The sequence below is a fragment of the Gavialis gangeticus genome, unplaced genomic scaffold (assembly GCF_001723915.1).
Source record: "Gavialis gangeticus isolate Ggan-Ray unplaced genomic scaffold, GavGan_comp1, whole genome shotgun sequence".
Taxonomy (NCBI): Eukaryota; Metazoa; Chordata; order Crocodylia; family Gavialidae; genus Gavialis; species Gavialis gangeticus.
In genome coordinates this window covers 16,345,482-16,366,945 of record NW_017728997.1, presented here as the reverse complement: position 1 = coordinate 16,366,945, position 21,464 = coordinate 16,345,482, and the positions used below count along the sequence as shown (strand labels likewise).

Here is a 21,464-nt window from a genome sequence, read left to right as displayed (position 1 = left end):
TAAAGAAAATGTTGATTCAGGTGGGTGGGCGGGGGGGGGGGGGGGGGGGGACTTTATTTTAACTTTGATTAGCTTGAATTTTTTCCCCTGTGTGTGTGTATGTGTGTGTGCATGTGTGTGTTTAAACCCAAGTGCACAAACCAACACTTTTGTTGTCAATGAGAACAAATATTTAATATTACTTTAAGTCTAATTTGCACTATGTGGGAGAACTGTCCAGGTTTAATTAAATTTAAAGGACTTAGGGACATTGTTAAAAAAATAAAGAAAAGAAATAAAGAAAAGCGTTGTGTTTGTGTTAATGCCTGTTGATAATAATATCTTGATTGTCAATCTCTAAGCCAAAAAAGATTAGGCTGGTAAATACTATTATCTGAATGCCACAAGTGAAGTGCTAGCTTCATTTCCTTCTGCTTCTCCCTTTGTGAAGCAGGTTGAATCGCTGGTTGTTATTTATACATTTTCTTTGATAAAACCAACTTGTGTGGCTGATTTTTTTTTTAAACCGTGCCTCATTAAGTACATAATAGCATTTATGTGTGGGTCTTTCTGCTTTTTAGCCTTTCAAGCTTATGCTTATATTCCTCTATTACTACCATGTTTAGAAACTTCAGATGTTCACAAACAATTGGTTATACACCAATATTGTATATATCATATTCCTGCCTATTACTGCCACCAGACTATAAAATAATACAGCATTCCCTAAAAAGAATATATAGAAGCTCTCCCTGTGTCATACCTCTGAGTAAGTAAAATAGTCTACAGAGTACTCCAAGTATATCTGAACCTACTCTAAGAGTAAATTCGTCTTTTGGTGTCACAGACCCCACAATCGTGAAACGTTACCTAAGAAGTCTGCAGGCACTTGCTTTTTTGTTATAAAACAGATAGATTATTTCCCCCACAGCTCATGCTAAACTTTTATGCACTATAGATATATATATATTTAGAAAAATGAAAGTTGGTAACGAAGTTTTTTTGATAACAGATTGTGTTGTGCTAGTTTACGAGGGAGCTGCAAGTTGGTTATGTTCAGAAACAGAACGCACAAATCAGAAATATTTTGGATACACAAACTATTTAAGATCCTGCCTAAGGGACTTTGCTCACATGAGTAAGGACTTCAGAGAGTAAAGGTTTTGCAAGATTGGGCTTTATGTTAGTGAAAACTTTCCTCCTGATATGAAACATGTTTCATTTTTCTTTTCTTTTCTTTTTTTTTTTTTTTTAACTAACATTTATCTCAAAGGAAAAGAGCTTGTAAAACTGCTTTAAAAAGCATTACCACACTTTTTTCTTATTTTGTCACACCATTAAAGCACTCTATATATCTATACTCCATCATACACAACAGCCATAGCAAGATCTTGTTGAAATAAACAGCTGAACTGCTTTCCCTAAGGCTACAGACTTACATTTCAGCAAGGATTTAAAAAAAAAAAATACTGTAATGATTTCACTGCTGCTACATTTAGCATAATCCCCTGCAACTACACTACTCAGTAATTTCTGACCGTTCCCCTCCCTGTGTATTATATACCTTAGCTGTGAAATCTCATTCACATTTAAAACTTAACCGGGGGGTGTTATAAAGTCAAAGGGGCTTGATATTAAAATCATTTGCATTGTTATTTAATAATACCACAGTGTCGGCATTACATAATAGGGTTAAGCTCTTACCCTGAACTATTAATCATCTGTCTGAGTCGTAAATGGTATTGAATGACATCAGTTTTTTTTCCCCCTCTCTTTCTCCAAAATAAGCCACAAGAACTTTGTGAGAATCGTGTACGAGGTCTGCCTGACACAACACCCGGGAGGGAATCCAGAGCGAAAGCTGAAACGCGCACACCGTTGCGTTGCAGCCCAGCCGGCGCTTTGCAGTACATATGGTACCTAAGATCACCCACTGCTTGGGGACCTTGGCAACAGGGCGAGTTAAGGATGGAGTTTCACCCTTAATTGGGTTGAAGTTGGATTTGAGGGAGTCTCCTGCCTGCCACTTCCATTGGTGTTAATGGAAGTTGCATGTAAACCTCCCTTGGTGCGTCTATAGAACGGGGCCCCGCAATGTAAATTTTCAGTGCCGTGTTTACTGGATGAGATATGCAACTCCCGTTATCATTGAGAGAAGGGACGCGTCTAACCCACTTGCTCCTTCACCAACGGTTTCCTCCTGAACGTTGCTGAGTGCAGGGCTGGTTTGCTGGCGGCTGGTCTGCATATACCTGGTATTAAAATAGACATTCTTGCAGTTCCTTTTGCAGGGACCTGTGCCCCGGGACATTAAAATGCCACGTGTTTGTGTGTGGCAGCACCTAAGCACATGGGAGCGGGGGGAGGATCTTTAACTCTGAGTTTCAGTGCGTCTGCAGACAGCCACCAGAGCCTCTGTGTTATCCATGCACAGATGCTCATTGCTCATACACACCAATTGCAAGCACTAGCTCCTGCCCCTTCCCCAGCCTGGGACTAAGTGGAGCCGCCTGGGAAGCGACACAAGCCAGCGTTCTTGTATCTCATTCATGCTGTCCCAAAGCCACATGGTGGTTTTGCATGGTGGACTCTGCATGTTCAGACCCTTGCATAGGATTTAGCTACCAAACTCCCATCCAGCTCCTGGGGTCACCCTGCCATGGGCTTGGAAGAAAAGCAGCAGGCATTCACATGGGGAGCGCCAGTGCAAAGAGCAGCTCCATGCTGGGAGTGCTCAAGGCAGCCTGATCTGATTCCAGTTGACTTCAACAAGCTTTGGAAGGGGCTTGTCATCCCCAAATAGACGTAAGCCACATTACTCATGCGTGTAATCTCACTGGGTACGAGCAGTGAGCCCGTAGTGGCCTCGGCAGGGGGCAGCCACCCAGGAGGGAGGGTTTGGAGCCCTAACAGATCCATGCTAAAACAGAGTGATATCTTTATCATTAATAACTGCATGATTAATTCAAGGAGGCCTTGCTGGCCCCCCCTGTGTGGGTAAAGCTAGCATATCAAGGGCTCTGAAGCAATTACGCCTCCTCTCCCAGAAGACATCCATCCTCTCCCCACGGGATCCGTCTCCTGTTACCTAGATGTCATGATGTGCCCCGTCTCTGCTCTCTGGACTCGGACCCAGGCAGACCCCTGTCTCTGGTGGCTCTGCATGGTGCAGCTATGGTACTGGCATCTGAGGCTGGTGGGGGGAGGTTGGGAAACGGCAGCATCTGGGATCACCCTTTGCACACCCCAACACTGAAAGGGAACGAAATGCCCAGAAATAGGTCTTCAGGAGTGAAACTCCCAGAAGTCCAGGGCACTCCTTCGAGAGGAGGATGCTACAAGTGAAGGAGTCTGGCATTGCAAAAGCTTTCAGTGGCCAAGACTCCAGTTGTTGTGTGGCTGTGCTTCCTGCAACTCAACAGCATCAAGCTGGGGGCTCAGTCCTAGCTTAACCAAGGGCCAAAAATGCCACCTTTGGCAGTGCCAGGCTCCCCCATGCTCCTTCTCCTGGGCCCCTGCGTATTTCCTGCTGCCCTGCAGCACAGAGGAGGGGAAGGTGGCTTGCTCGGGTCTTTGGGTTTCACAGCCTTGCAGCTCGTCATTGTGGCAGCCACTTTGGAGGTGCGGCCTTCCTCCTGGGTGCCAAACAGGGATGGGTTGTGCTCAGTATTCAGCCCATTACTTCCTCCCAAGTAGATAGAGCAACACTCACAATGCCTGTGCCTGGGATATGACCACCTGAGGACCGATCACAGATGGGACAGCTTCTGCATGAGCAAGGGAGAGCCATGCATCCTGCACAGACACTGCCTCTGAAATGGCTTCTTTTCTCTTTACTCTCTCCTAAAAACAGAAAGGGGTCAGCATGTTTGACCCAAGCCCCTCCAGAAAGGGTCCTGGCTAAACACAAAAGCCACGCAGCATTTTCTGGTGTCAAGTGCCTCAGTCAATGCAATATAATAGTGACAGTGTTACTGGATGCACTGCTGATTAATAAGGTGCACTATAACACTGCATGCTGCACAGTACTTCCACTGCCTGGGTTTCTTTGCATTTTTACACTAGAACTGAATCAGGAGATGTCAGCATGTGGACCTGGTAACCTCTAATTGAATCCTCTTGTACGCCCAGTGAATTGCAAAAGGAGGAGCTAACGGCTGCCAGTGCCTAGGTATTCACTGCGAGCTGGAAATTCACTGTGAGCCGGGAAAAAGAGATCCCCTGTGTCACCGGTGGGGGTCCAAGAGAGAGGCTTGCCTTTTCTAGCGCCTGCTCAGCATTTTTGTGCGCTGATATCATAAGTCCTGCCGGGTGAGGCTCAAAGGAATATCAGGGGAAGGAAAGAGCTGCCGACCAAGAAGAATGAAGTGACCTATAGCTGCTAATCTCGCATGCACCGCTGGCTCACGCACCGGCACTGCGAGCGATTGTCTGGGGCCACAGACCAGGGAGGGAGGGGTGGGAATTACACAGTCCCTCATTGTCCGTGCACAAGGCCAAAGCCTTGTCCCCACATGAGGGGTGGGTGGGGAGCTTGTCCCGGCAAGTGGTGTGACAAGCCCCATCCTGCAGGCCGGGGGGAGGCTGTAGGGCCACCTGGGTGACCCCCGCTGCCTCAGCCCTGCTGCTGCCACTCTGGGCTGGAGCCCCTGGCGGGTGACTATTGCAGCCCAGGGGGGCCTGGGGCCATTGGCCTGCCCTCTCCCCTCCTCAAACAGGGTTTTAGGCCGGCAGATGTGTAGGTTCCCAAGGACCTGCCACATCCCCAACAAGCATCCACCCCTCTCTGTGCCGTGCAAGCTCGAGCCCCCTGTTCAGTGCACGGTGGGGGCTTTGCGTGCAGAGAGGAGCGGGTTGGGGTAGGTTTGCCCAGGCCAATATAGGAACTTGGGGGGGTGGAAGAGAAATGCACTTGTTGAATTTCAGCCATGGGCTGATCTTCCTCGGCTCTGACTCCATTGCTAAAACATTGTCCCATGTGGATACGCTGGCTTTTTGGTGCTAGGTGTATCGACAGTCTTCACTTATAAACTCTGGCCCCACACCTGCAACCAAAGCTTCAGCTTGAGTGGGGGACTTTGGGATTCTTAGTAAATGCAAGGCTGGACCTTGATATTCTCATCCAACTTGGAGCTTAAACTAGCTAAAGAAACCTCCCCACCCCCCCAGACACCAACATAGGAAGCAGATCTTGCCCCGTACTATATGCACAACCTGCATGTACTGCACAGCTACGATTGTGTGTGTACCACTCTAATCTGACAATCTGTGCTGGCTAAGCTGGAAAGCCTCTGGTGCTAAGCAAAGTGACCTCCCATAGCAGAATGCAGAACGCTTCGCCTTCTGCGATGCAATGCGACAGTGCTAGTTTTTCACACAAAGTCCCTTGGTTGGGGGTCTTTTCACGGCAAAAATCAAGCTTTTTTTTTTTTTTTTTTGCTTACAGCTTACCCTGAAAGAAATATTCTCCAACGCTAAAAAGTACCACGCGCATTATGTTAGCAAGCCTAGGCTGACCTTAAAGTAACGGAGCAATCAGTCTGACTTCTTAGAATGATTAATGGAACAATCTCCCCTGCAAAAGAAAACAAATTAACTGTCTTCACCAAATGTCTACTGGAACACGAAAAGCTGTTCTGATAAAGACATCGAGGAGGAATAACTCTTATGAGCATGCAAAATCCAGCAAGAGATACAGGACTTATTTTATTAAGACTCTCCTCAAAATAAATTAAATGAAACCCACTTAACTGACTATGAAAGAATAAAGCTTCTTAAAAGAAACGTGCCTTACTAGGTAAGATGCTACGTGCGAGCTTGGCCTCGCTACCTTGGGAAACCTGCATCCAGCCCCATTCAGAAAGGAAATCGCCCCCCCCCCGCTTTGCTAGGATGAATAATGTCTATTAAATGCCTCTGGCAGCACAAAAGAGGAAGAAGGCTGCCGTGAAGTGGCAGGGGGGTTTGACAACGTGCCCTTTTTGCTGCAGACCCAAACCCAAACCCAGTGCACAACGTGCCCTGTCTTCAAGGCAGCAGTAACTGTAGTTGACTGCATTTGCCACTGTGGTTCACTTTGTGACTGCTTTATTCAGCTGCTAGGAGGCACAAGACCTGCACCCGACTGTCCTCACTCGAAAGCAAACATTCCCATCAACGGGAACTCGCCAGGCTCAAACAGCAACATGTTTTGCCTCTGCCGAGAAACAAGTTCTACCGGGAATGGCATTGAAAGACAAGCTCGAAAAAGGCAGCGTTTCCCCAAGCTGCTTTGCCTTATTTTCTTCTGCTCAAAATTCACTTCTTCTTCAGCAAAAACAACCGAGATGAAATAGCACAGTGGATTCCATCTTGGCCTGGAAGTGGGAGAGAATACCCTAATGAGCAGTCTAGCTGTGTAGGAGGTAAAATAGTTGTTGTCTCTGTCTAAGAGCAAGCAACAAATGTGGCTGCAAGCATTTATTAACGCCCAGAGTCAGTTCTGGGATCTGTTTTTCCTTGCGACGCTGCAGCCCTGTGTACACGGGTAATTCTGGCTTCCACAGACACGAGTCCTGATGAGCGGGTTGCCATGCCAGGGATATGTCTGGTGTGGGCACTTGACTTCTTTCCTCCGTAAGTCTCTTTATTTAGGTGAGCAGTCTCAGCTGAAAAGCCATCAGGACTGCTCACAAGAGCAAAGGGCTCCTGTACATATGCAGGGAGCCTGCTCGGATGTGCTGTAATTCCAGCGCGTCCGAGCAGACTCAATTAATCCAGTCTGCTGAAGCATGCAAAATACTGCACTCCGGTAGCCTCCGTGTCACACGTTTCAGCATTGCCACACTGCAAAATGGTAGTGGGGCGCTTTAAACTGAAGCTTGTTCAACAAGCTTTAGTTCAAAGCACCCCACCACCATTTTTCAGCGCAGGGACGCTGATACATGTGACACTCCAGGTGCTTTTAATTAGTGTGGGTCTTGGAGCTGCGCTAATTAAAGCACCCCCCTCATGCCTCCCCTAGCCCATGTATAAATGCCCAAAGTGTTTCCTTACCTACACCGCTTGGTGCACGACTAGTTTAAGTCACCAGCTCAATTACTGTCCTCCACCACTGTCTCCTACTTGTATCAATTAGCCATCAGTGCAATTACAGTTCAAAACCCGGGGCTGGCTCCTGAGCCAGGCATCCTTAGGGGCTGTATTCCAGCTCAGGGAAGATACCAAAAAAGCTATCTGAGAGTCTCTAGGCTGGGGAGTGCTGCCACAGTCAAAGCTGAAAGCAAACAGCCCTCGGGACTGTCCCGAACTGCCTATCCCCGGCTTCCTTCTCCACGCCCAAACCCGCTGGTTTCAGCGTGGCTGTGTCAGCACACATGCATCTGGATTTTTCTTGCAAACACAAACAGGCTCTGTCGTGGACCTGCCCCCAGCCCTGTCCTGACCCCCATCTCCAAGTGCCGTGTACATGGTGACAGTGAAGTGGTAAGTCAAGCCTTCTGCACAAGGCACCGAGCACTGTAACTACTCCTGCCTTGCTGGGCCCGTATCACTGCATGATTAAGTTCTTACCAGATTTTTTGGTAAGGGCAACCTTACTGATCTGATAACTGCCAAGGACAAGCCAAATACGCAGAGTCAATCTATGCACGTTTAATCCCTAGAAGGCAGATTAAGTGTATAATTGACCCAGATAATCCATATATCATCTCCATGCCCATGTCCGGTTTAGGCGGACAGGAGGCCCATAAGAAGGCTATCAGGGACACAATATTATCATGGCAGTGGATTTCATCAAAGTCAGAGATGGCTTTTTAATCACTGCTCTGAGATGCTGCTAGATTTAAGCAGATGAACTAGCACTAAGCACATCTGTTTTAATCCTTATCTTCTACTCAGGCTGGTGTCTTCAAGAAGTACAAGGAAGAAAAAAAATAAATTAATTTCTGTTCAGGTCTTGCAATCTTAGGAGCTTCTCTAGATGTTTTGATCTCTCATATCAAAAGTAGGTTTTTGTTTTTTTTCGGTAAGATACTGAATTAATCATCAGAGAGAAAAATGCCATCTGCGCTCTTTAGGGATGCCGGAGGTCTGCATCAGCATCCTGAAATTCACAGTTGATTTCTCTACCTGCATTAGCCTTTTGTATCCTCCGGTGACTGCATGCGTTTTACCTCAATGTTTTGCTGCTTGGACAAAATTTAGGCCAGTATAGAGCATATCCTCCCAGCCCACCACATAGTTTTCCAGTCACATCGGTTTTTACTGGCTGAAACCACACATACGGCAGGTATGGCTGATGCTGTACAAAACTGTCATTCTGAGGCCTGGTCCCTGCTGGCCAAATGCCCCAGAGGGAATTTGGGCTTTGTAAACCGGAGTCCTGAAAACCACAGAGTGCCCTGAGTGAAGAGGGCTCAAAACTTGGCAGGAGTTGCCCGGAGGACTGCAAGATCAATCTCACGGTATTTTTTCCCCTATTCCCAGCTGGCCTGATAGCAAGCAACCTACGCTACTGGTGTTAAATGATCAAACGTGTCAAAAGATCATCCTTCTGAGAGAGAGCTGCAAACAGCTGCTTTTCATCCACCATGGAAACAAGCTTGTAATCCCTCTTTTTCCAATGGATCACCATTTTTCAAACCACGTGAACATGCACAGATAGGCACATCCACCCGGAGCACGAAAGCACGCCACGGAGGTCTTCTTACCTCCTCTTCTTCCTAGCTGCCTGTCCCAATGGGCCTGATTACAGCATCTTAGCTGGACAATCATGTCATTAATTTAGCACGACAGGCCAAATCAGTAAGACGTCAGACTGAAGCACCACAAAAAAGCTAGTTAGCTTCTGATTACTGGAAGAACTTTACAGTCAATCTGTTCCTCTCAGTGACCCAGAGAGAACAGATTTCAAAAATTAAGATGATGACTTGATTTCAGGGAAATTCCTGACTAATTTACAGAATAAAGGAGATTAAAACATAAACCACAGAACGACACGAAGATAATCTGCAAGCAACAGTGTCTGCCACAGAATACAGTTCCCTAGGCAGGAGCTGGCTGGACAAACACTCAGCAAGGTGACAGGGTGGATGAAGGAGGTAGCAAATCCTAAAGGACCACCTCAAATATTTTCAGGTCCGTGGTACAACTAGCGGCACCTGGCATTTTCTAAAGAGGACAAATAAATGGGAAGAGCCAAAGGAGCATGCTGGAAGGCTGGACTGGAGACCACAGGAAGCTACAAATGACACAGAGCAGATAACAGACCAACTTAATGGGCCTGATCTAGCTCCCATCAAGTCAATCTGAGTTTCAATAACTCGCAGGGGAACAGGGTCTAGCTCTCCTTTCCTAGCGCCAGTCGCGCAGCCCTCACGAGTTTCGGGGGCTTGCGTGTCTGCCGCAGGGAAGGCAGCGATTCATGGCAGAGGGATTCCAGTGACAGACTCAACAGGGAGGGTCAGACAGTTCACGGAGGTAAGTTGGCATTGCTGCATTTCAGCCGATGGAGCAATGTCAGCCTGCCCCAGAGAAAACGTCCCGGGTCAGACTCCGAACTCCCTTGGCTTGGTGAATCCCGACAGAGCCACACTTGACACACAAAGAACAGCAATATCAGCCCTTCCTAAATATTTATAAATGTAATTTTGCATGACTTGGGTTCCTGCTTTCTTAAAGCTGTAGCTCCTGGAGCCGCACACCCTGCTCGTGACCCACTGGCTCAGGCCTACAGAAATCTGCCCTGGGATCAGTGCAGAAGGTAAAGGCTGCCATGCTTAGCTGCGTGACGCAGATGGATGAATACGTCAAGCCTGACGCGCAGACACGCTCTGCACCAACTCCAGGGAGAAAGGCAGCCTGAGTTTGCCTCTGGCTGCACATTTGTGCCCCAGATCACAACCTAGACCCAAACACCTGTAAGAAAATATATAATACCACCGGGCTGATCCTGCTGTTATGGAAATCTGTGGGTACTCACCACAGAAGGATAGGGGAGCAGGCCCGGGCACTATATTTAGGAAAACAGGCTCAGACAATCCAAAATATTTATCAGTGGATGCAGCACTGCCAGCCAGGGAACACCCCGTTTTGTAGACTCTCCTGGGAATGACTATTCAGGGGCCTGAGTCTTAAAACCTTCCCCTCTGGGCACGCTGCATGCTTGCGCCCATCAGCTGCCACCATGCTTGGCATTATGGGTGGCCAATTTAGTAGCTCTTTTGCTGCTAAATCACTTGGTGCAGCCAGCACCTTATCTCTGCAGTGCCAGCTGAACTTGAGGATCGCTGGCTTCCTCCACAAACCATTTTCATCTCAGGAAGAAGTCAGCCTGCCCGCTGCAGGCACCTGGGAGTTGGCCCGTTTGAACTCTACTCCGTGTAAACCAAAAGCCCAATCCTGCTCAGCTTCCTCAGGAGACTCATCTGACTGAGATGCATGTGAAGAGGGCCATCAGGATGCAGTCCCCAAATCGGATGGCCGCAGTACCAGAACACAGAACAAACTGCTTTCCCATCATGCCGCTGCTGACTGCACGCAGCAATGTTTATGCCCCAGTGTGAAAATGCTAAGGTTTGTCATTACTGAGAAAGATCAACCACGCTTATCGGCCTGCTGGACTAGCAAACGCCAATTCATGAAAAGCAAGGGGGCAGGACGAAGGCCATCCCGTGCTTTCACCTTTCACCCAGGTGCTCCTGCCTTTTTTTGTTTTGTTTTGTTTTTTGTTTTTTAATCGTTAGCATAACACAAATACAATACAACAAACCTGAATGCGACTGGGTCAAACTGAAAAAAAAAAAAACCCCCACGTTGCAATGACACACGTCCTGAAGTTGGAGAGAATGATGCAGAAGGCTGAAAGCACACCGACGGCAGTACACACACCGACTGCACTCAAGACACACCAGCTGCGGATCTTGGGAAACTGGTTGAAGAAAAGGCAACTTAGGCATTGAAAAGAACAGTCCAGACGATCTCTGAAAATGTGACTGCCCCTGGAATAAAATTCAGCGCCGAGGGGCAGGGCACTCGCAGACCTGCTGCGGGGAGGGAACCGGCTGCTGCGTTTTTTTCAATGCCCATCGGATGGGTGATTTATATCTGGCATTCTGTGCTTAAAACTCTCTGAAGAGTGAGCGTGCATAGAGCATTAAGAAGTCACTAGTGTGCTTTATGCATGAATGAGGCATTCTCAGTGGATATGGGTCATGCTAGTAGATGTACACAGGAAGATTATTTGACTCTAATTCATGCCACTTGATATAATGTGATAAAACATTTGACATGAGAGATAAGTTCCATTTTAATCTGATAGGATATCAGTGAAAGAAAGAGTGGGAATTATAAAGTAAGAAGAGGTTTCTAAGGGAAAGGGAATGCGAGGAAAGAAAGAAGGATATTGAATAAAGGAGGAGTTTGGGGGGGGGGAGGAAGGCTTCCTTATACGCTGTGGAAGCAAATGAGCAAGTAAACAAAGCATATAAGGTTATTGTAATTCTAGAGCTAGAAGACTGAAAAATGATGTTGCAGAGAGGTGAAAGAAAAGAAAGTCTGAATGTAAACTGCTTCACACAGAAATCAATATATAAAGAAACATCCTATAAGAGACTGAAGCACTTGTGTGAAGTGCTTGCCTTCAACAGAAAACCTTCACTATACAATAGCTACAAGGACAGAAAGTGTGTCACACGACAGAAGCAACAGAAACAGATAAATCCTTGGGCATGCATTCAGATTTAAAACAAATACAGACCACCGGGCATCCCGGTCAGTGTTTTTGGGGACGTTGGGTGAACGAAAGGGGTGCAGCCGACAAATAACTCTGGAAATCTGGATCTGCCCGAGTTGCACTACCATTCCTTTCCCCCCTCTGGACCTGGGGTTTGACACCCTGGTAGGGTCCTTTCTGAAGTCTAAAACTACAGATTTTTTTTTTTCTAGCTGGGTTTTGGGTTATTTTTTTTCAATATAAAAATGTAGCCCGGCAAAGTCACATGCAGGCTCAGAGGGCTGGGCAGGCAGAAACCATTAAGTAGCATGGGAGGAAGGTAGCCTCACACCTCTGCCCAAAAACTGGCTGGGGTTTTTAAGGAGGAGAACAATGACCGAGATGCTCCTGTTACAGAAAGGTTTCTCACAAGCTGGACATATTAAAGTGGTGGCTGAGAAGACGCCGTTACCCTGAAAACCACACACATAAAGACCAGGACACGGTAGACCAAAGTATAGATTTAGAGTAGGCAGACAGCAGATAAGAGCCTGAGTCAGAGGGAAAGGAAAGATTTTTTGAAAAAAAAATCTATAACCAATCCATTGTCTCAAAATGTGACTTATCCTCCTGTCTTATTTTGTCACATTTTGGGGGGTCTCCTGCTTGGTTTCCAAGGAGGAGAAGGCATTTACTTACATCAAATAACCTTTCTATATACATCTCCTCATTGACCTTATCACGCAGCACATCCTGAGAGTGGCGAACAAATGTCACATAGGCATCGGCAACATCCATCCCCGGCTTCTGTATGGGAAAAAAGAAGAGAGAGAAAGAAAAGCATGAACATCTCCACGTGGGGCAATGCCCTTACTCCTGCTGCCGTGGCTCCTTTTCCCCCGGGCTGGCTACGGCACTCAGGCTGTTGCCGTTCACCGCTCTCCCTTTGAGACCTAGGGTATCGGGACCGGGCAGCACAGCTCGCCGCTTTGTACGCTGCCACGCTGCCTGTGCTGCACACGATCCTGTAAACACACTGGCTCTTTCTCTTTTTGTGCCTAGAGGGAAGCCACTCGGATGAATAAAGCCTTTCCTTGACACACTGATGCCGGGAAGTTCTCTCGCTATGTTTGGTATTGTTGACCTAATTAGTGAAACAACAAATCACGCTGTGGTTTTCCAGTGTCATCTTCTGTATGCAAGCCCTCTATTATATGAAGTTTGAAAGCTAACACCCAGCCCTGGTCTCCTGTTTCTTCTCCTAAGATGTGAGGATGCATGCAGTCATCCACATTTTATCATCCGCACCCAAAAATAAGCACATTTCTTTTGCTGTTTGGAACTTAGATTTTAGCTGATAGCTTTCTGGTGTAAAATAAATGAATGCAGTCAGAAATCAGATTTCCCCAAACTGCCCATGCGAATGTCTGCGTCAGTGCTAAGCTTCTCGGATGCCCTTATCTATAATTGTGCTGGTTTATATCTCTCTATATATTCATGCTTTTTAAACCTGAGCGTTACATTTGTGGAAGACGGTGATCATGTTGCTATTTTCTCAGCTTACTGTAGTAGACAGAGGAAAATACACTATACAATCCCTTGAGTTCACACTGCTTGATATGCTGAAATCAAAGTTATCTCAAAGGAAACCCATTAAAATACTACAACATGAGTCATTACAAGAGCTGCCACAAAATCTAAAATTTCCATGGCACATTGTAAGTTTGTTAATAACTAGTGTCATTAGTTTTCATTACTGTGATTTACCTCAGATCACAAAGTATCGTTTCTCTACAAGACGTGATTGTCAGCCGCTGCAAATTGAAGTTAGTTAACACTTCTGTGTAATTTCCAGGGTGAAAATGAGGACAGTTTGGAAAGCAGTAGGAAGGTAGCTTTTTTTAATACAAAGCAAACAATTATCAAGCAAAAGGCCGGTGCTTGGCCCTTGGGATGCTAGTAACATTTCTTAACACCTACTGAAACAATGACAAGGTATTAATTTGAAAAACAATGAGGACAACACAAACGTGGCAATAGTCAAGCGTTATACTTTCAGGCAATTTTCAGGAAACCGACTGTGCCCGTTTCAAGGTGGCACTAAAAGAGTTGCAATTTTCTGATACAAAACAATCCTGTCTCTGGAATGGGACTTAAGCAGGGGTCGTCCGTTCAACAGTGGGACATCGCCCCTTTCCTCTAGAGAGGGAGCCCATCATCAAACCAGCTTTTCTTGACGCTTTGCTGGTTCACCGCTGAGGATGCGCCGAACCCGGCTCCCAGCGAAGTGCGGGATATTGTACGGGGTGGGAAGAAGCTCCCACTCAAACAGGCGTAAATGAGCACTGCTTCCACTGAAGTGAATAGAGTTTCACCAGGAATCAGGCCCACAGGCTCTAAATAATTTACTCCGGGCTTCAGGAAAGTAGAGGCAATGAGAAGCCTCCGCTATAGAGCGAGGTGTCTAGATGCCAAGAAAACCAGGTCCTAAACTGGACCTCCCCAAGTCCTGGCTGGGAAAGCCTTGGGAGACCTCTGGCTTCACGTGTCTATCTCATCAGCTCCAGCGGGGTCTGCAGTGGTCTGACGGGGTGGGGGCAAAATTTGGACTGGGATATTTCAGTCTGCTCATTTTTTTATTTAGATGTCCTCAGAATCTGCCTGCATACCTACCCTGGTTTATCGGTTGTAATCCCTTACTCCAGCCAACATTCATATACTGCACTTAAACTCAATTTAAATGTAAATTTGTGGCATCCTAAGTGCTTTGTCTAAGGACCTGAAGGGCCCTCATCCTTATGAGTCAAGCTCTAATTAGAGGAACTGAGGTACAGTTTCCCTTTAACGACTGCAAAGATGAAAAACATGGTTATTTTTGTCTTTTCATCAAAACTCTTTGACAAGTATACAGCACTCACCACCTTTTCCCTACAGTTAAAATGAAAGTTGCTTTCTGAAAGAGTAAAGTACATCAACAATTAGAAGAATAAAAATAAAATAGATTAGGCAGGTACTGGTGCCGTTTGGGCACGGTCTGGACTTTTCCAGATGATGCTGTGTTATCCTAGAAAGTGCCAATGAAAAACAATTATAGGAGGGACTGTTATTAATTTTCCACAGGGATCGAAGCTCCCTAGGTACATAGGAGACCCATTCAACCCCATGAATAGCCCACTGGTTAAGTATCCGTGCCTAGCTTGCAGGTCTCCCTGCAGGAGAAGCAGCACTTATCACGGACATCCACTAATGAAGTTAATTCCTTTTTTTACCCCTAGTGTTAGACTACTATGCTCTTACCCCTGAGGGGTATGTCTACACAGATATTTAGGGCTGACTTTGAGGCTACCCTTGTGCTATGAGCTGTTCTTTCCCACCGATGCCATACATTGGGGGGCACATGAAACCCATCCAGACTGTGCTTATTTCTTGAGCCTGGTACTAAGAGGTCTCCTTCTTCTGTGGCTTTTCTAGGACTCTGTCTGTGAACTACTTGTCTCTCCTTCTGGGCTCAACTTAGGCAGGAGAGGGAGATGTGCATGCAGAAGGGCTGGACGTCAGGAAAACAGGACGGCGGGATTGCTGGTGGTGGACTTCTGTTCAAGGCTTGCATGATGAAGTAGCTTCCAAACACAGGATAGGAGGTGAGTGGGATGAGGCTGGCCCCTTACCCAGAGTTTAACAAACCTTCCTGGCTCGGTGGGATTGCTGGTGGGAGTTGGGCTTAAAGGCACCCAGTATACCTGGCTGGAGGGATGGTCTGTAGGGTGACCTCAAGGCGGCCTCCAATGATCTGTGTAGGCATACCTGGGTCCAGCCCTGGCTGACAACCCATGATGGAGAGCTATTAGTATTCATTCAACCATGATGGACAGATATGCATTCAACCAAAACACAAGGCAAATTGTTCCCACAGAAAGCAATGCTTAAATTGTGCTTACGGGTACGTCCACGTATTTGGAAGCTGCCTTCACCTGGAAAGGGGCGGGGAAAAAAAGAAGAGAGAAGACACTTTAGACAAAAGTGGATGTACAGCTACTACAGTACCTAAAGGCTCTCCACTATCCACCTGTCGGGTACATGCCCAGAGCTGCTCCAGCTACAGGGCTCCCAGCCAGGGTCCCAGCTCACTCAGTAGGGTTTATTCTCATCTGAGCTGGCTTGCTCTGTCAGCAGGACCTTTGGCATCTTTTACACTGCAGTTTTGACCTGGCAACATGAACAGACGGCGGCACTGGCCTTTTTGCAAGGCTCCCAAGCTGCTGAGAGGGGACACTGGAGCTCTTCCACTCTGGTTGGGTTGCTGGAGAAGGGCTCTGGTAGTGAGATTACCTTTGGTCATGGTACTGGGAGGAATGAGAGGCTCAGCCCCAAGCTTACAGACTGCAGAGGCCTCTGCTTATAACCAAGGGCAGCCTTGACAGATGCGAAGGGTTCAGGATCACATGGACTGACAATATTTGGGGGCGGTCTGGATTCCCGATTCTGCAGCTGTCAGACCCAAGGCACTTCCTCCCTGGGCAGACCATGCTGTTAGCTGCACCTGGGATGGGAGTTGCAGGTTCGCCTTTCCAAACTGGGCTGTTTCCAGGTGGGCAGGGAGACCTCTTTACAACAGCAGCATAAGGCTCTCGGCAAAGCGCTTCCTCGTGGCTTCTGCTTTCTAATTAGGAGACGCGCAACTCGCCATCTTTGTTTGGGTGTAAAAAGCTCACCTGCTTTTAAATATTTCTAAAGCTACCATTAAAGCAGCCTAAATATAACACGCTCACAATTGCATCTCAGGATGAATAAATTATGTGTCCCGAATGAGAGGATGAATGTATGTGTGAGACAGAATGTGAGAGTGGGTGGATGTGCTCGTATGCTGCATGTGTGGGGGTGAATAATTAAGCACAATGAGGCAATGCAAAAAAAAAAAAAATTACAGACTGGTGGTAATGGCTGAGGTTCATATTTTGAGTGTTTCCAGCAATAAGGCCCCTGAACTGGAGTGAAAGACAGCAGGGGGCTGGTAGACACTCTTGGGACTCGAGGGGGGTCTGGATCGAGGGAGACACGAATGCAAGGACAGGCCTGGGATCTCAGTGGGGGCAAAACAGCCTCCTCACCCAGAGGCTTCAAGAGCAATGTTCAACATCTGGCTGAGCTGCACATTTACGTGGGCTCGATACCAGATCGATGGTGCAAGGGTCTGTGTCAAATGGGAGGTCAGAGGCGGGGACCGCTCTGGCCTTCAAACAGGGGGAAGGACTTAGTAAGGGCTGAAACATGATTAAAGTCCATGCCAGCAAACTCAAAGAGAGGTCATGCAAAAATAAACCTCTCTGTGTTTGAGGTGTGCATCAGGCTCTCCTTTCTGTGGTACCCGCACACCTCACAATCTTCCTGGCAAGCGATCCTCACAGCATCCCTCTGGGTGAGGGAAGGGAGAATGTTCCCATTTTACAGAGGGGGAACTGAGGAGCTTGATCCCGTGCTAGTGCAGCCCATCACCCTTGATCAGGGAAGTGCCAAAAACAACAGGTCAAATTTTCAGTCCTTGAACATTGTCTGCAGAGGTGTGACTGACTTCTGCTTTCCCTTGGCAGCCCAGGAGGCAACTGAAGCTTTGCCACTCACTTGGGGGGCAAGGGAGCAGTTCGTAGTCACAGGAAGTCTACAGAGGACCAGGGTTTTGAACTCAGGTCCTCCAAGTCGTAGGCTACCCCCAGAACCAATGGGGCAGCCCCCTGCATTAAGGAAAGCGGCAACGAAACAACTTCAGCCTACTTTCTGCAGTCCCCCTTCTCCACCCACAAAAACTAAGCTGCTTTTCCTTTTTTTTTTTCCCCTTTCATTTTTTTTCCAAAACCAATATGAATAATTACTTGTTTTTCCTTAAAGTAAGATTTGGCTACATTCAGTGAAATTTCCAAACTGCCGGATGTTGTGTGATTTTTGCTAGGCTGCAGTTTTTCACAAATTACGAGACTTCCATGAAATATCTCAGTTTACCATAAAAAATGTTGTGCAGAACAAAAATAAGATCTTTTGCATCTCTCCCTGGGGTGATATTCCTGCTCCAGTTTTAATGAAAGTAGATGCAATTCTTTGCTGTTCAAAGAGAGGGGCCATCTCCATTAAATAAAACCCTGAGCAGCTGGCATTTCTTGTGACTCAGTGGTCCTTCAGAGACAGATGCCCATCTTATCACTGGACTGCTGTTACTGAGAACGCCTCACCTATCTATCTATCTATCTATCTATCTATCTATCTATCTATCTATCTATCTATCTATCTATCTGTGTGTATATATAGATACATATGTGTATATAGCCACATTTAGAAGGGTATTTTCATTTTGAAGTGCTTTATAATGAAGTGGCTAGTGAGAACTTTATTAGGGCAACAGATGCATTAATTTTATCTCGAATTTCAAGGCAGGAACTGAAAATGAGGATTTCCTACTAGGTGATAAAATTGTCTGTCACAAGACCCCCAACTACATGTCATTTTCCCAGAGACTGGAAAGCATGCGATGAAAGGAGTCAGGAGAAGGGGGTGGGAAGATTAGTGCTTCCTAGAATTAAAAGGCTTGGACCATAACACTGTGCTTTATTTGTTCAGACAGGGAAAACGTGGGAGGTGGCGCAACCGTTCTGTAACGAGGGAGAGTTTCTCTATTTATCACTGCAAATGCTAAACACAGAAAAACTGCACAACTACCCCGGGAATCTGTATGGCTCAGTGAGACTCTCTGAGCAGCCTGCCACAGGGGCGGGGGGACCTGGTGACCTCCACGTGGAAGTATTTACTGCCATTAGAGGGCAAAGGGAAGACCCTGGCCTGTCCCATGCCTTCGAGGATACAGCTCAGGTCCGCCTTTCCCCCACGATGGAAGCAGAGAAGCGTCAGCGTGCGGGAGTGCTAGGTGCTGTGCAGAGCTGGGCATTGATATGTCCGGAGGGGAAGGAGAAGCAGTCTCAAGACAGCGCTTCCCCGCTTTGCTTCTCCCTGGCTCAGGATTTGGAGTTTCAAGAAGGTGCTTCCCCACTTTCCAAACCCCAGGCCAGGGAAGCCAACCTCCTCAGGATGCCGTATCAGTCACAGCACCGTCCTCAATCAGAGCCCAAACCAGCCCAGGTGGCACCTCCTTTCTCCCAGGCTGGTGGTTTCCGCTTGGCCCCGGGGCTTTCCAGTACATGCAGCCAACTCCACCCCAGCCCCTGCCATCAGCTCCTGGCCAGAGCATCCCTGTCCCCTGGATGCACTAGGGCTGACCAGTGTCCTTTCCCACAACTGCGGGTACCCAGGGCACTCCCTATCCCTCTCACTGGGGTCGCTACCTGCAGCCACAAGGTTTGTGTTCTGCTCAGGAGCCCCGTAGCTAATCCCCAACCCACCTCACTGTGCTCGAATGGACATTATACCCTTGGAAACATGAAGTTTGGGAATTATTCATCTGCCTTCATTCTTTCTTGGTGGCTGGCTGGTGCACATATGGCATCTTTCCCTGCATCCTACATCCACCGACCAGGCAGGTATGCTCCAAGCTATAAGCCTGCTGGGGTTAGGGCTGAGCCTGCCATTTCTATTGCTTGATCAAGCCATGAATGTTCATTGAGTTATTTGATCACCTGTGGGGGCAGGAACGAGACTTTCTGTCCAGACACCGTGCAACTCTTGGTGGATGCAGAAGGCATATCTGCTATCCACTGAAAGAGGGTTTCATGGTGACAGGTGGGGTGCAACAGCTATGTAACACCCTGGCAGCTGGGAGACATATGAGGGGGGTGCGAGTATGATCAGGGGGTGCTTCTGACCCCCCAAAAAGCTGGGCATTTGCCCTTCCTCTGCAGATCTAGCACCAACCTTCCTCTTGTGTACCAGCGGGTCGGACTTGTGGGGAGACCTGAGCCCCCCTATGAGGTTTGGTGGTTTCCACATGCATCCACTTGCCATGAGCTTTAGTCTTAAGTGGGTGGGTTAAGCTAGGCTGGGGGTAATACGATCTGGGGCTTGACCACCTTGGAGCAGCAGCTACGAAGGCTGCCCCCACCCTGCCATTATCCCAAAGCTTAAAAAAGTTGCAGCTGCTTGGCCACAACCCCGGGGTCTCCACGATCCACGTGCAGACGTAGGGATTTGTGTGTCCCAGCATGGAAGGGAGCAGCCCGGGCCCTGGCCCTCGGTGCAAACACCATGATGTGGAGCACGGTGCGCAGCCGCCACAGAGGAACAGCTTGGCTCACACCGGAGGAAGAACTGCGCAGTGTGCCGTCTTCCCGGGCTGATGCTGGCACTTCTGATGCCTGAAAAGCTGCCGCCCCCACATCCTCTGGTGCTAGCACATGAGCACACTCATCCTCTTCCCGATGGTATGCTAACTGGCAGGAAGGCAGCCAGCCTCTGCCCTCCAGCCCTCTTTTGCTCAAGAGAGGATCTAAGGGCTAAGCACCACCCTCAGCTTTAGTGCTGGGGATTCAGGAGGAGGTGGCGGGGATGACACGTGGGGTAAGGGAACGTGGGAAAACAGGCATGCCGAGCATGTAGGCCACAGCCAGTTGGCAAGCAGCCGCATGTCTTTGCAGCCACAACACTGCATGGTCTCGTAATGGCAGGGGAGCCAGAGATGGAGGTGGGGAGAGCTGCATGCTGTCCTCCTTGGCATGAAGCTGTCAGAAACTCAACCCGGAAGAAGGCTGGGACCGAGACACGACATCCGAACCTGAACCATCTCCTGCAGCCCAGGAGAGGAGGAGCTGGATGACTTCTTCCTCCTTTGTGCAATTCAGACCATTACCACAGTTTCCCCACAAGGCACTGGACCACTTATAATGCAGAACTGCACTCAGCACAACCCCTTCTGTGCACTCTCCATTATGGTGCTAGTGAGTGCGACACAGGCAGGCACAGGGACCTCTCCTCTCCATCTGCTGCAAGCCCCGGCTCAAAGCAGGGCCACCCCTGTCTAAGCCATCCTAGGAAGACGTTTCTCCAACAAACAGAAGGACCTTCTCTGCCTGCCCACCACTTGCACTGGTAACAATCTCACCTACGGTGCTGCAGCTATTCAGAGCAAGGCGCAGAACATTGCTCTGCACACATTTAAGTTTCCAGAACGCGCACTCACAATTATTCAGGCACAGAGATGCAAAAAAAAAAGCCTGCCGGTGAGTAGAAGTACCCAGTTTTGAGCCCAAATGAGCGAGAGGGTTTGAACGTGCACATAGATATCCTTGAAAATTTGGTGGGGTCCATTTTCAGGGGACTGTCGCAAACGGGCCTTTTTGTGCAATTATTAGAAAACCAGGATAATTCCCTCTCTCCCCCCATACGTTTCTATGCCTAGAATCTTTAGACTCCATTCCAGCACCGTGAGCCAGATCCAAGGGACATTTCCTGGCAGCAGGTTGTTTAAAGCAGGTTGGTTGTTTATCTCTGGAGCGCTTGCAGTGCTAAGACAGCACAGGAGGACGGGGCTAGCATCTCTTTCAAGACTTGCAAGGGTTAACAAGGGAAAGTTGGCCAAGGAAAAGGGAACGGATTTTCTCTACTTACAGTAAACGACAGGAAAGAGGAAAACAAAGTCCCTTCATCGTATCTGGACAGCTTGGCCAGGACTCCTTCCAAAATGGTGACGAACTGCAAGGAAGAAAAACACCGCAATCACATCTTGGTTGTTCACGGTGGGGTGAGAGTCGGGGCGAGCTCCAGCCCAGTTTTATGGCTGCATTGATGGGAGCGGCAGCACACCCAGGTTGCACCCAGCTGAGAACCTGCATGCAAGGTCAGGAAGGATGTCTGCAATAAA

At 47.9% G+C, this 21,464-nt stretch overlaps 1 protein-coding gene across 1 annotated transcript in view; it reads right to left on the bottom strand.

Annotated features, from left to right (window-relative positions):
* The window catches only part of CADPS (calcium dependent secretion activator), a 290,593-nt gene that overhangs the window by 13,161 nt on the left and 255,968 nt on the right, over positions 1-21,464 (bottom strand). Inside the window, exons 30-32 of the mRNA XM_019504584.1 lie at positions 21,212-21,295; positions 15,610-15,642; positions 12,371-12,478 (exon numbers count right to left, since the gene is read on the bottom strand). Coding sequence (XP_019360129.1) covers positions 12,371-12,478; positions 15,610-15,642; positions 21,212-21,295 — 225 coding nt within the window. The remainder of the gene's footprint in view (positions 1-12,370; positions 12,479-15,609; positions 15,643-21,211; positions 21,296-21,464) is intronic.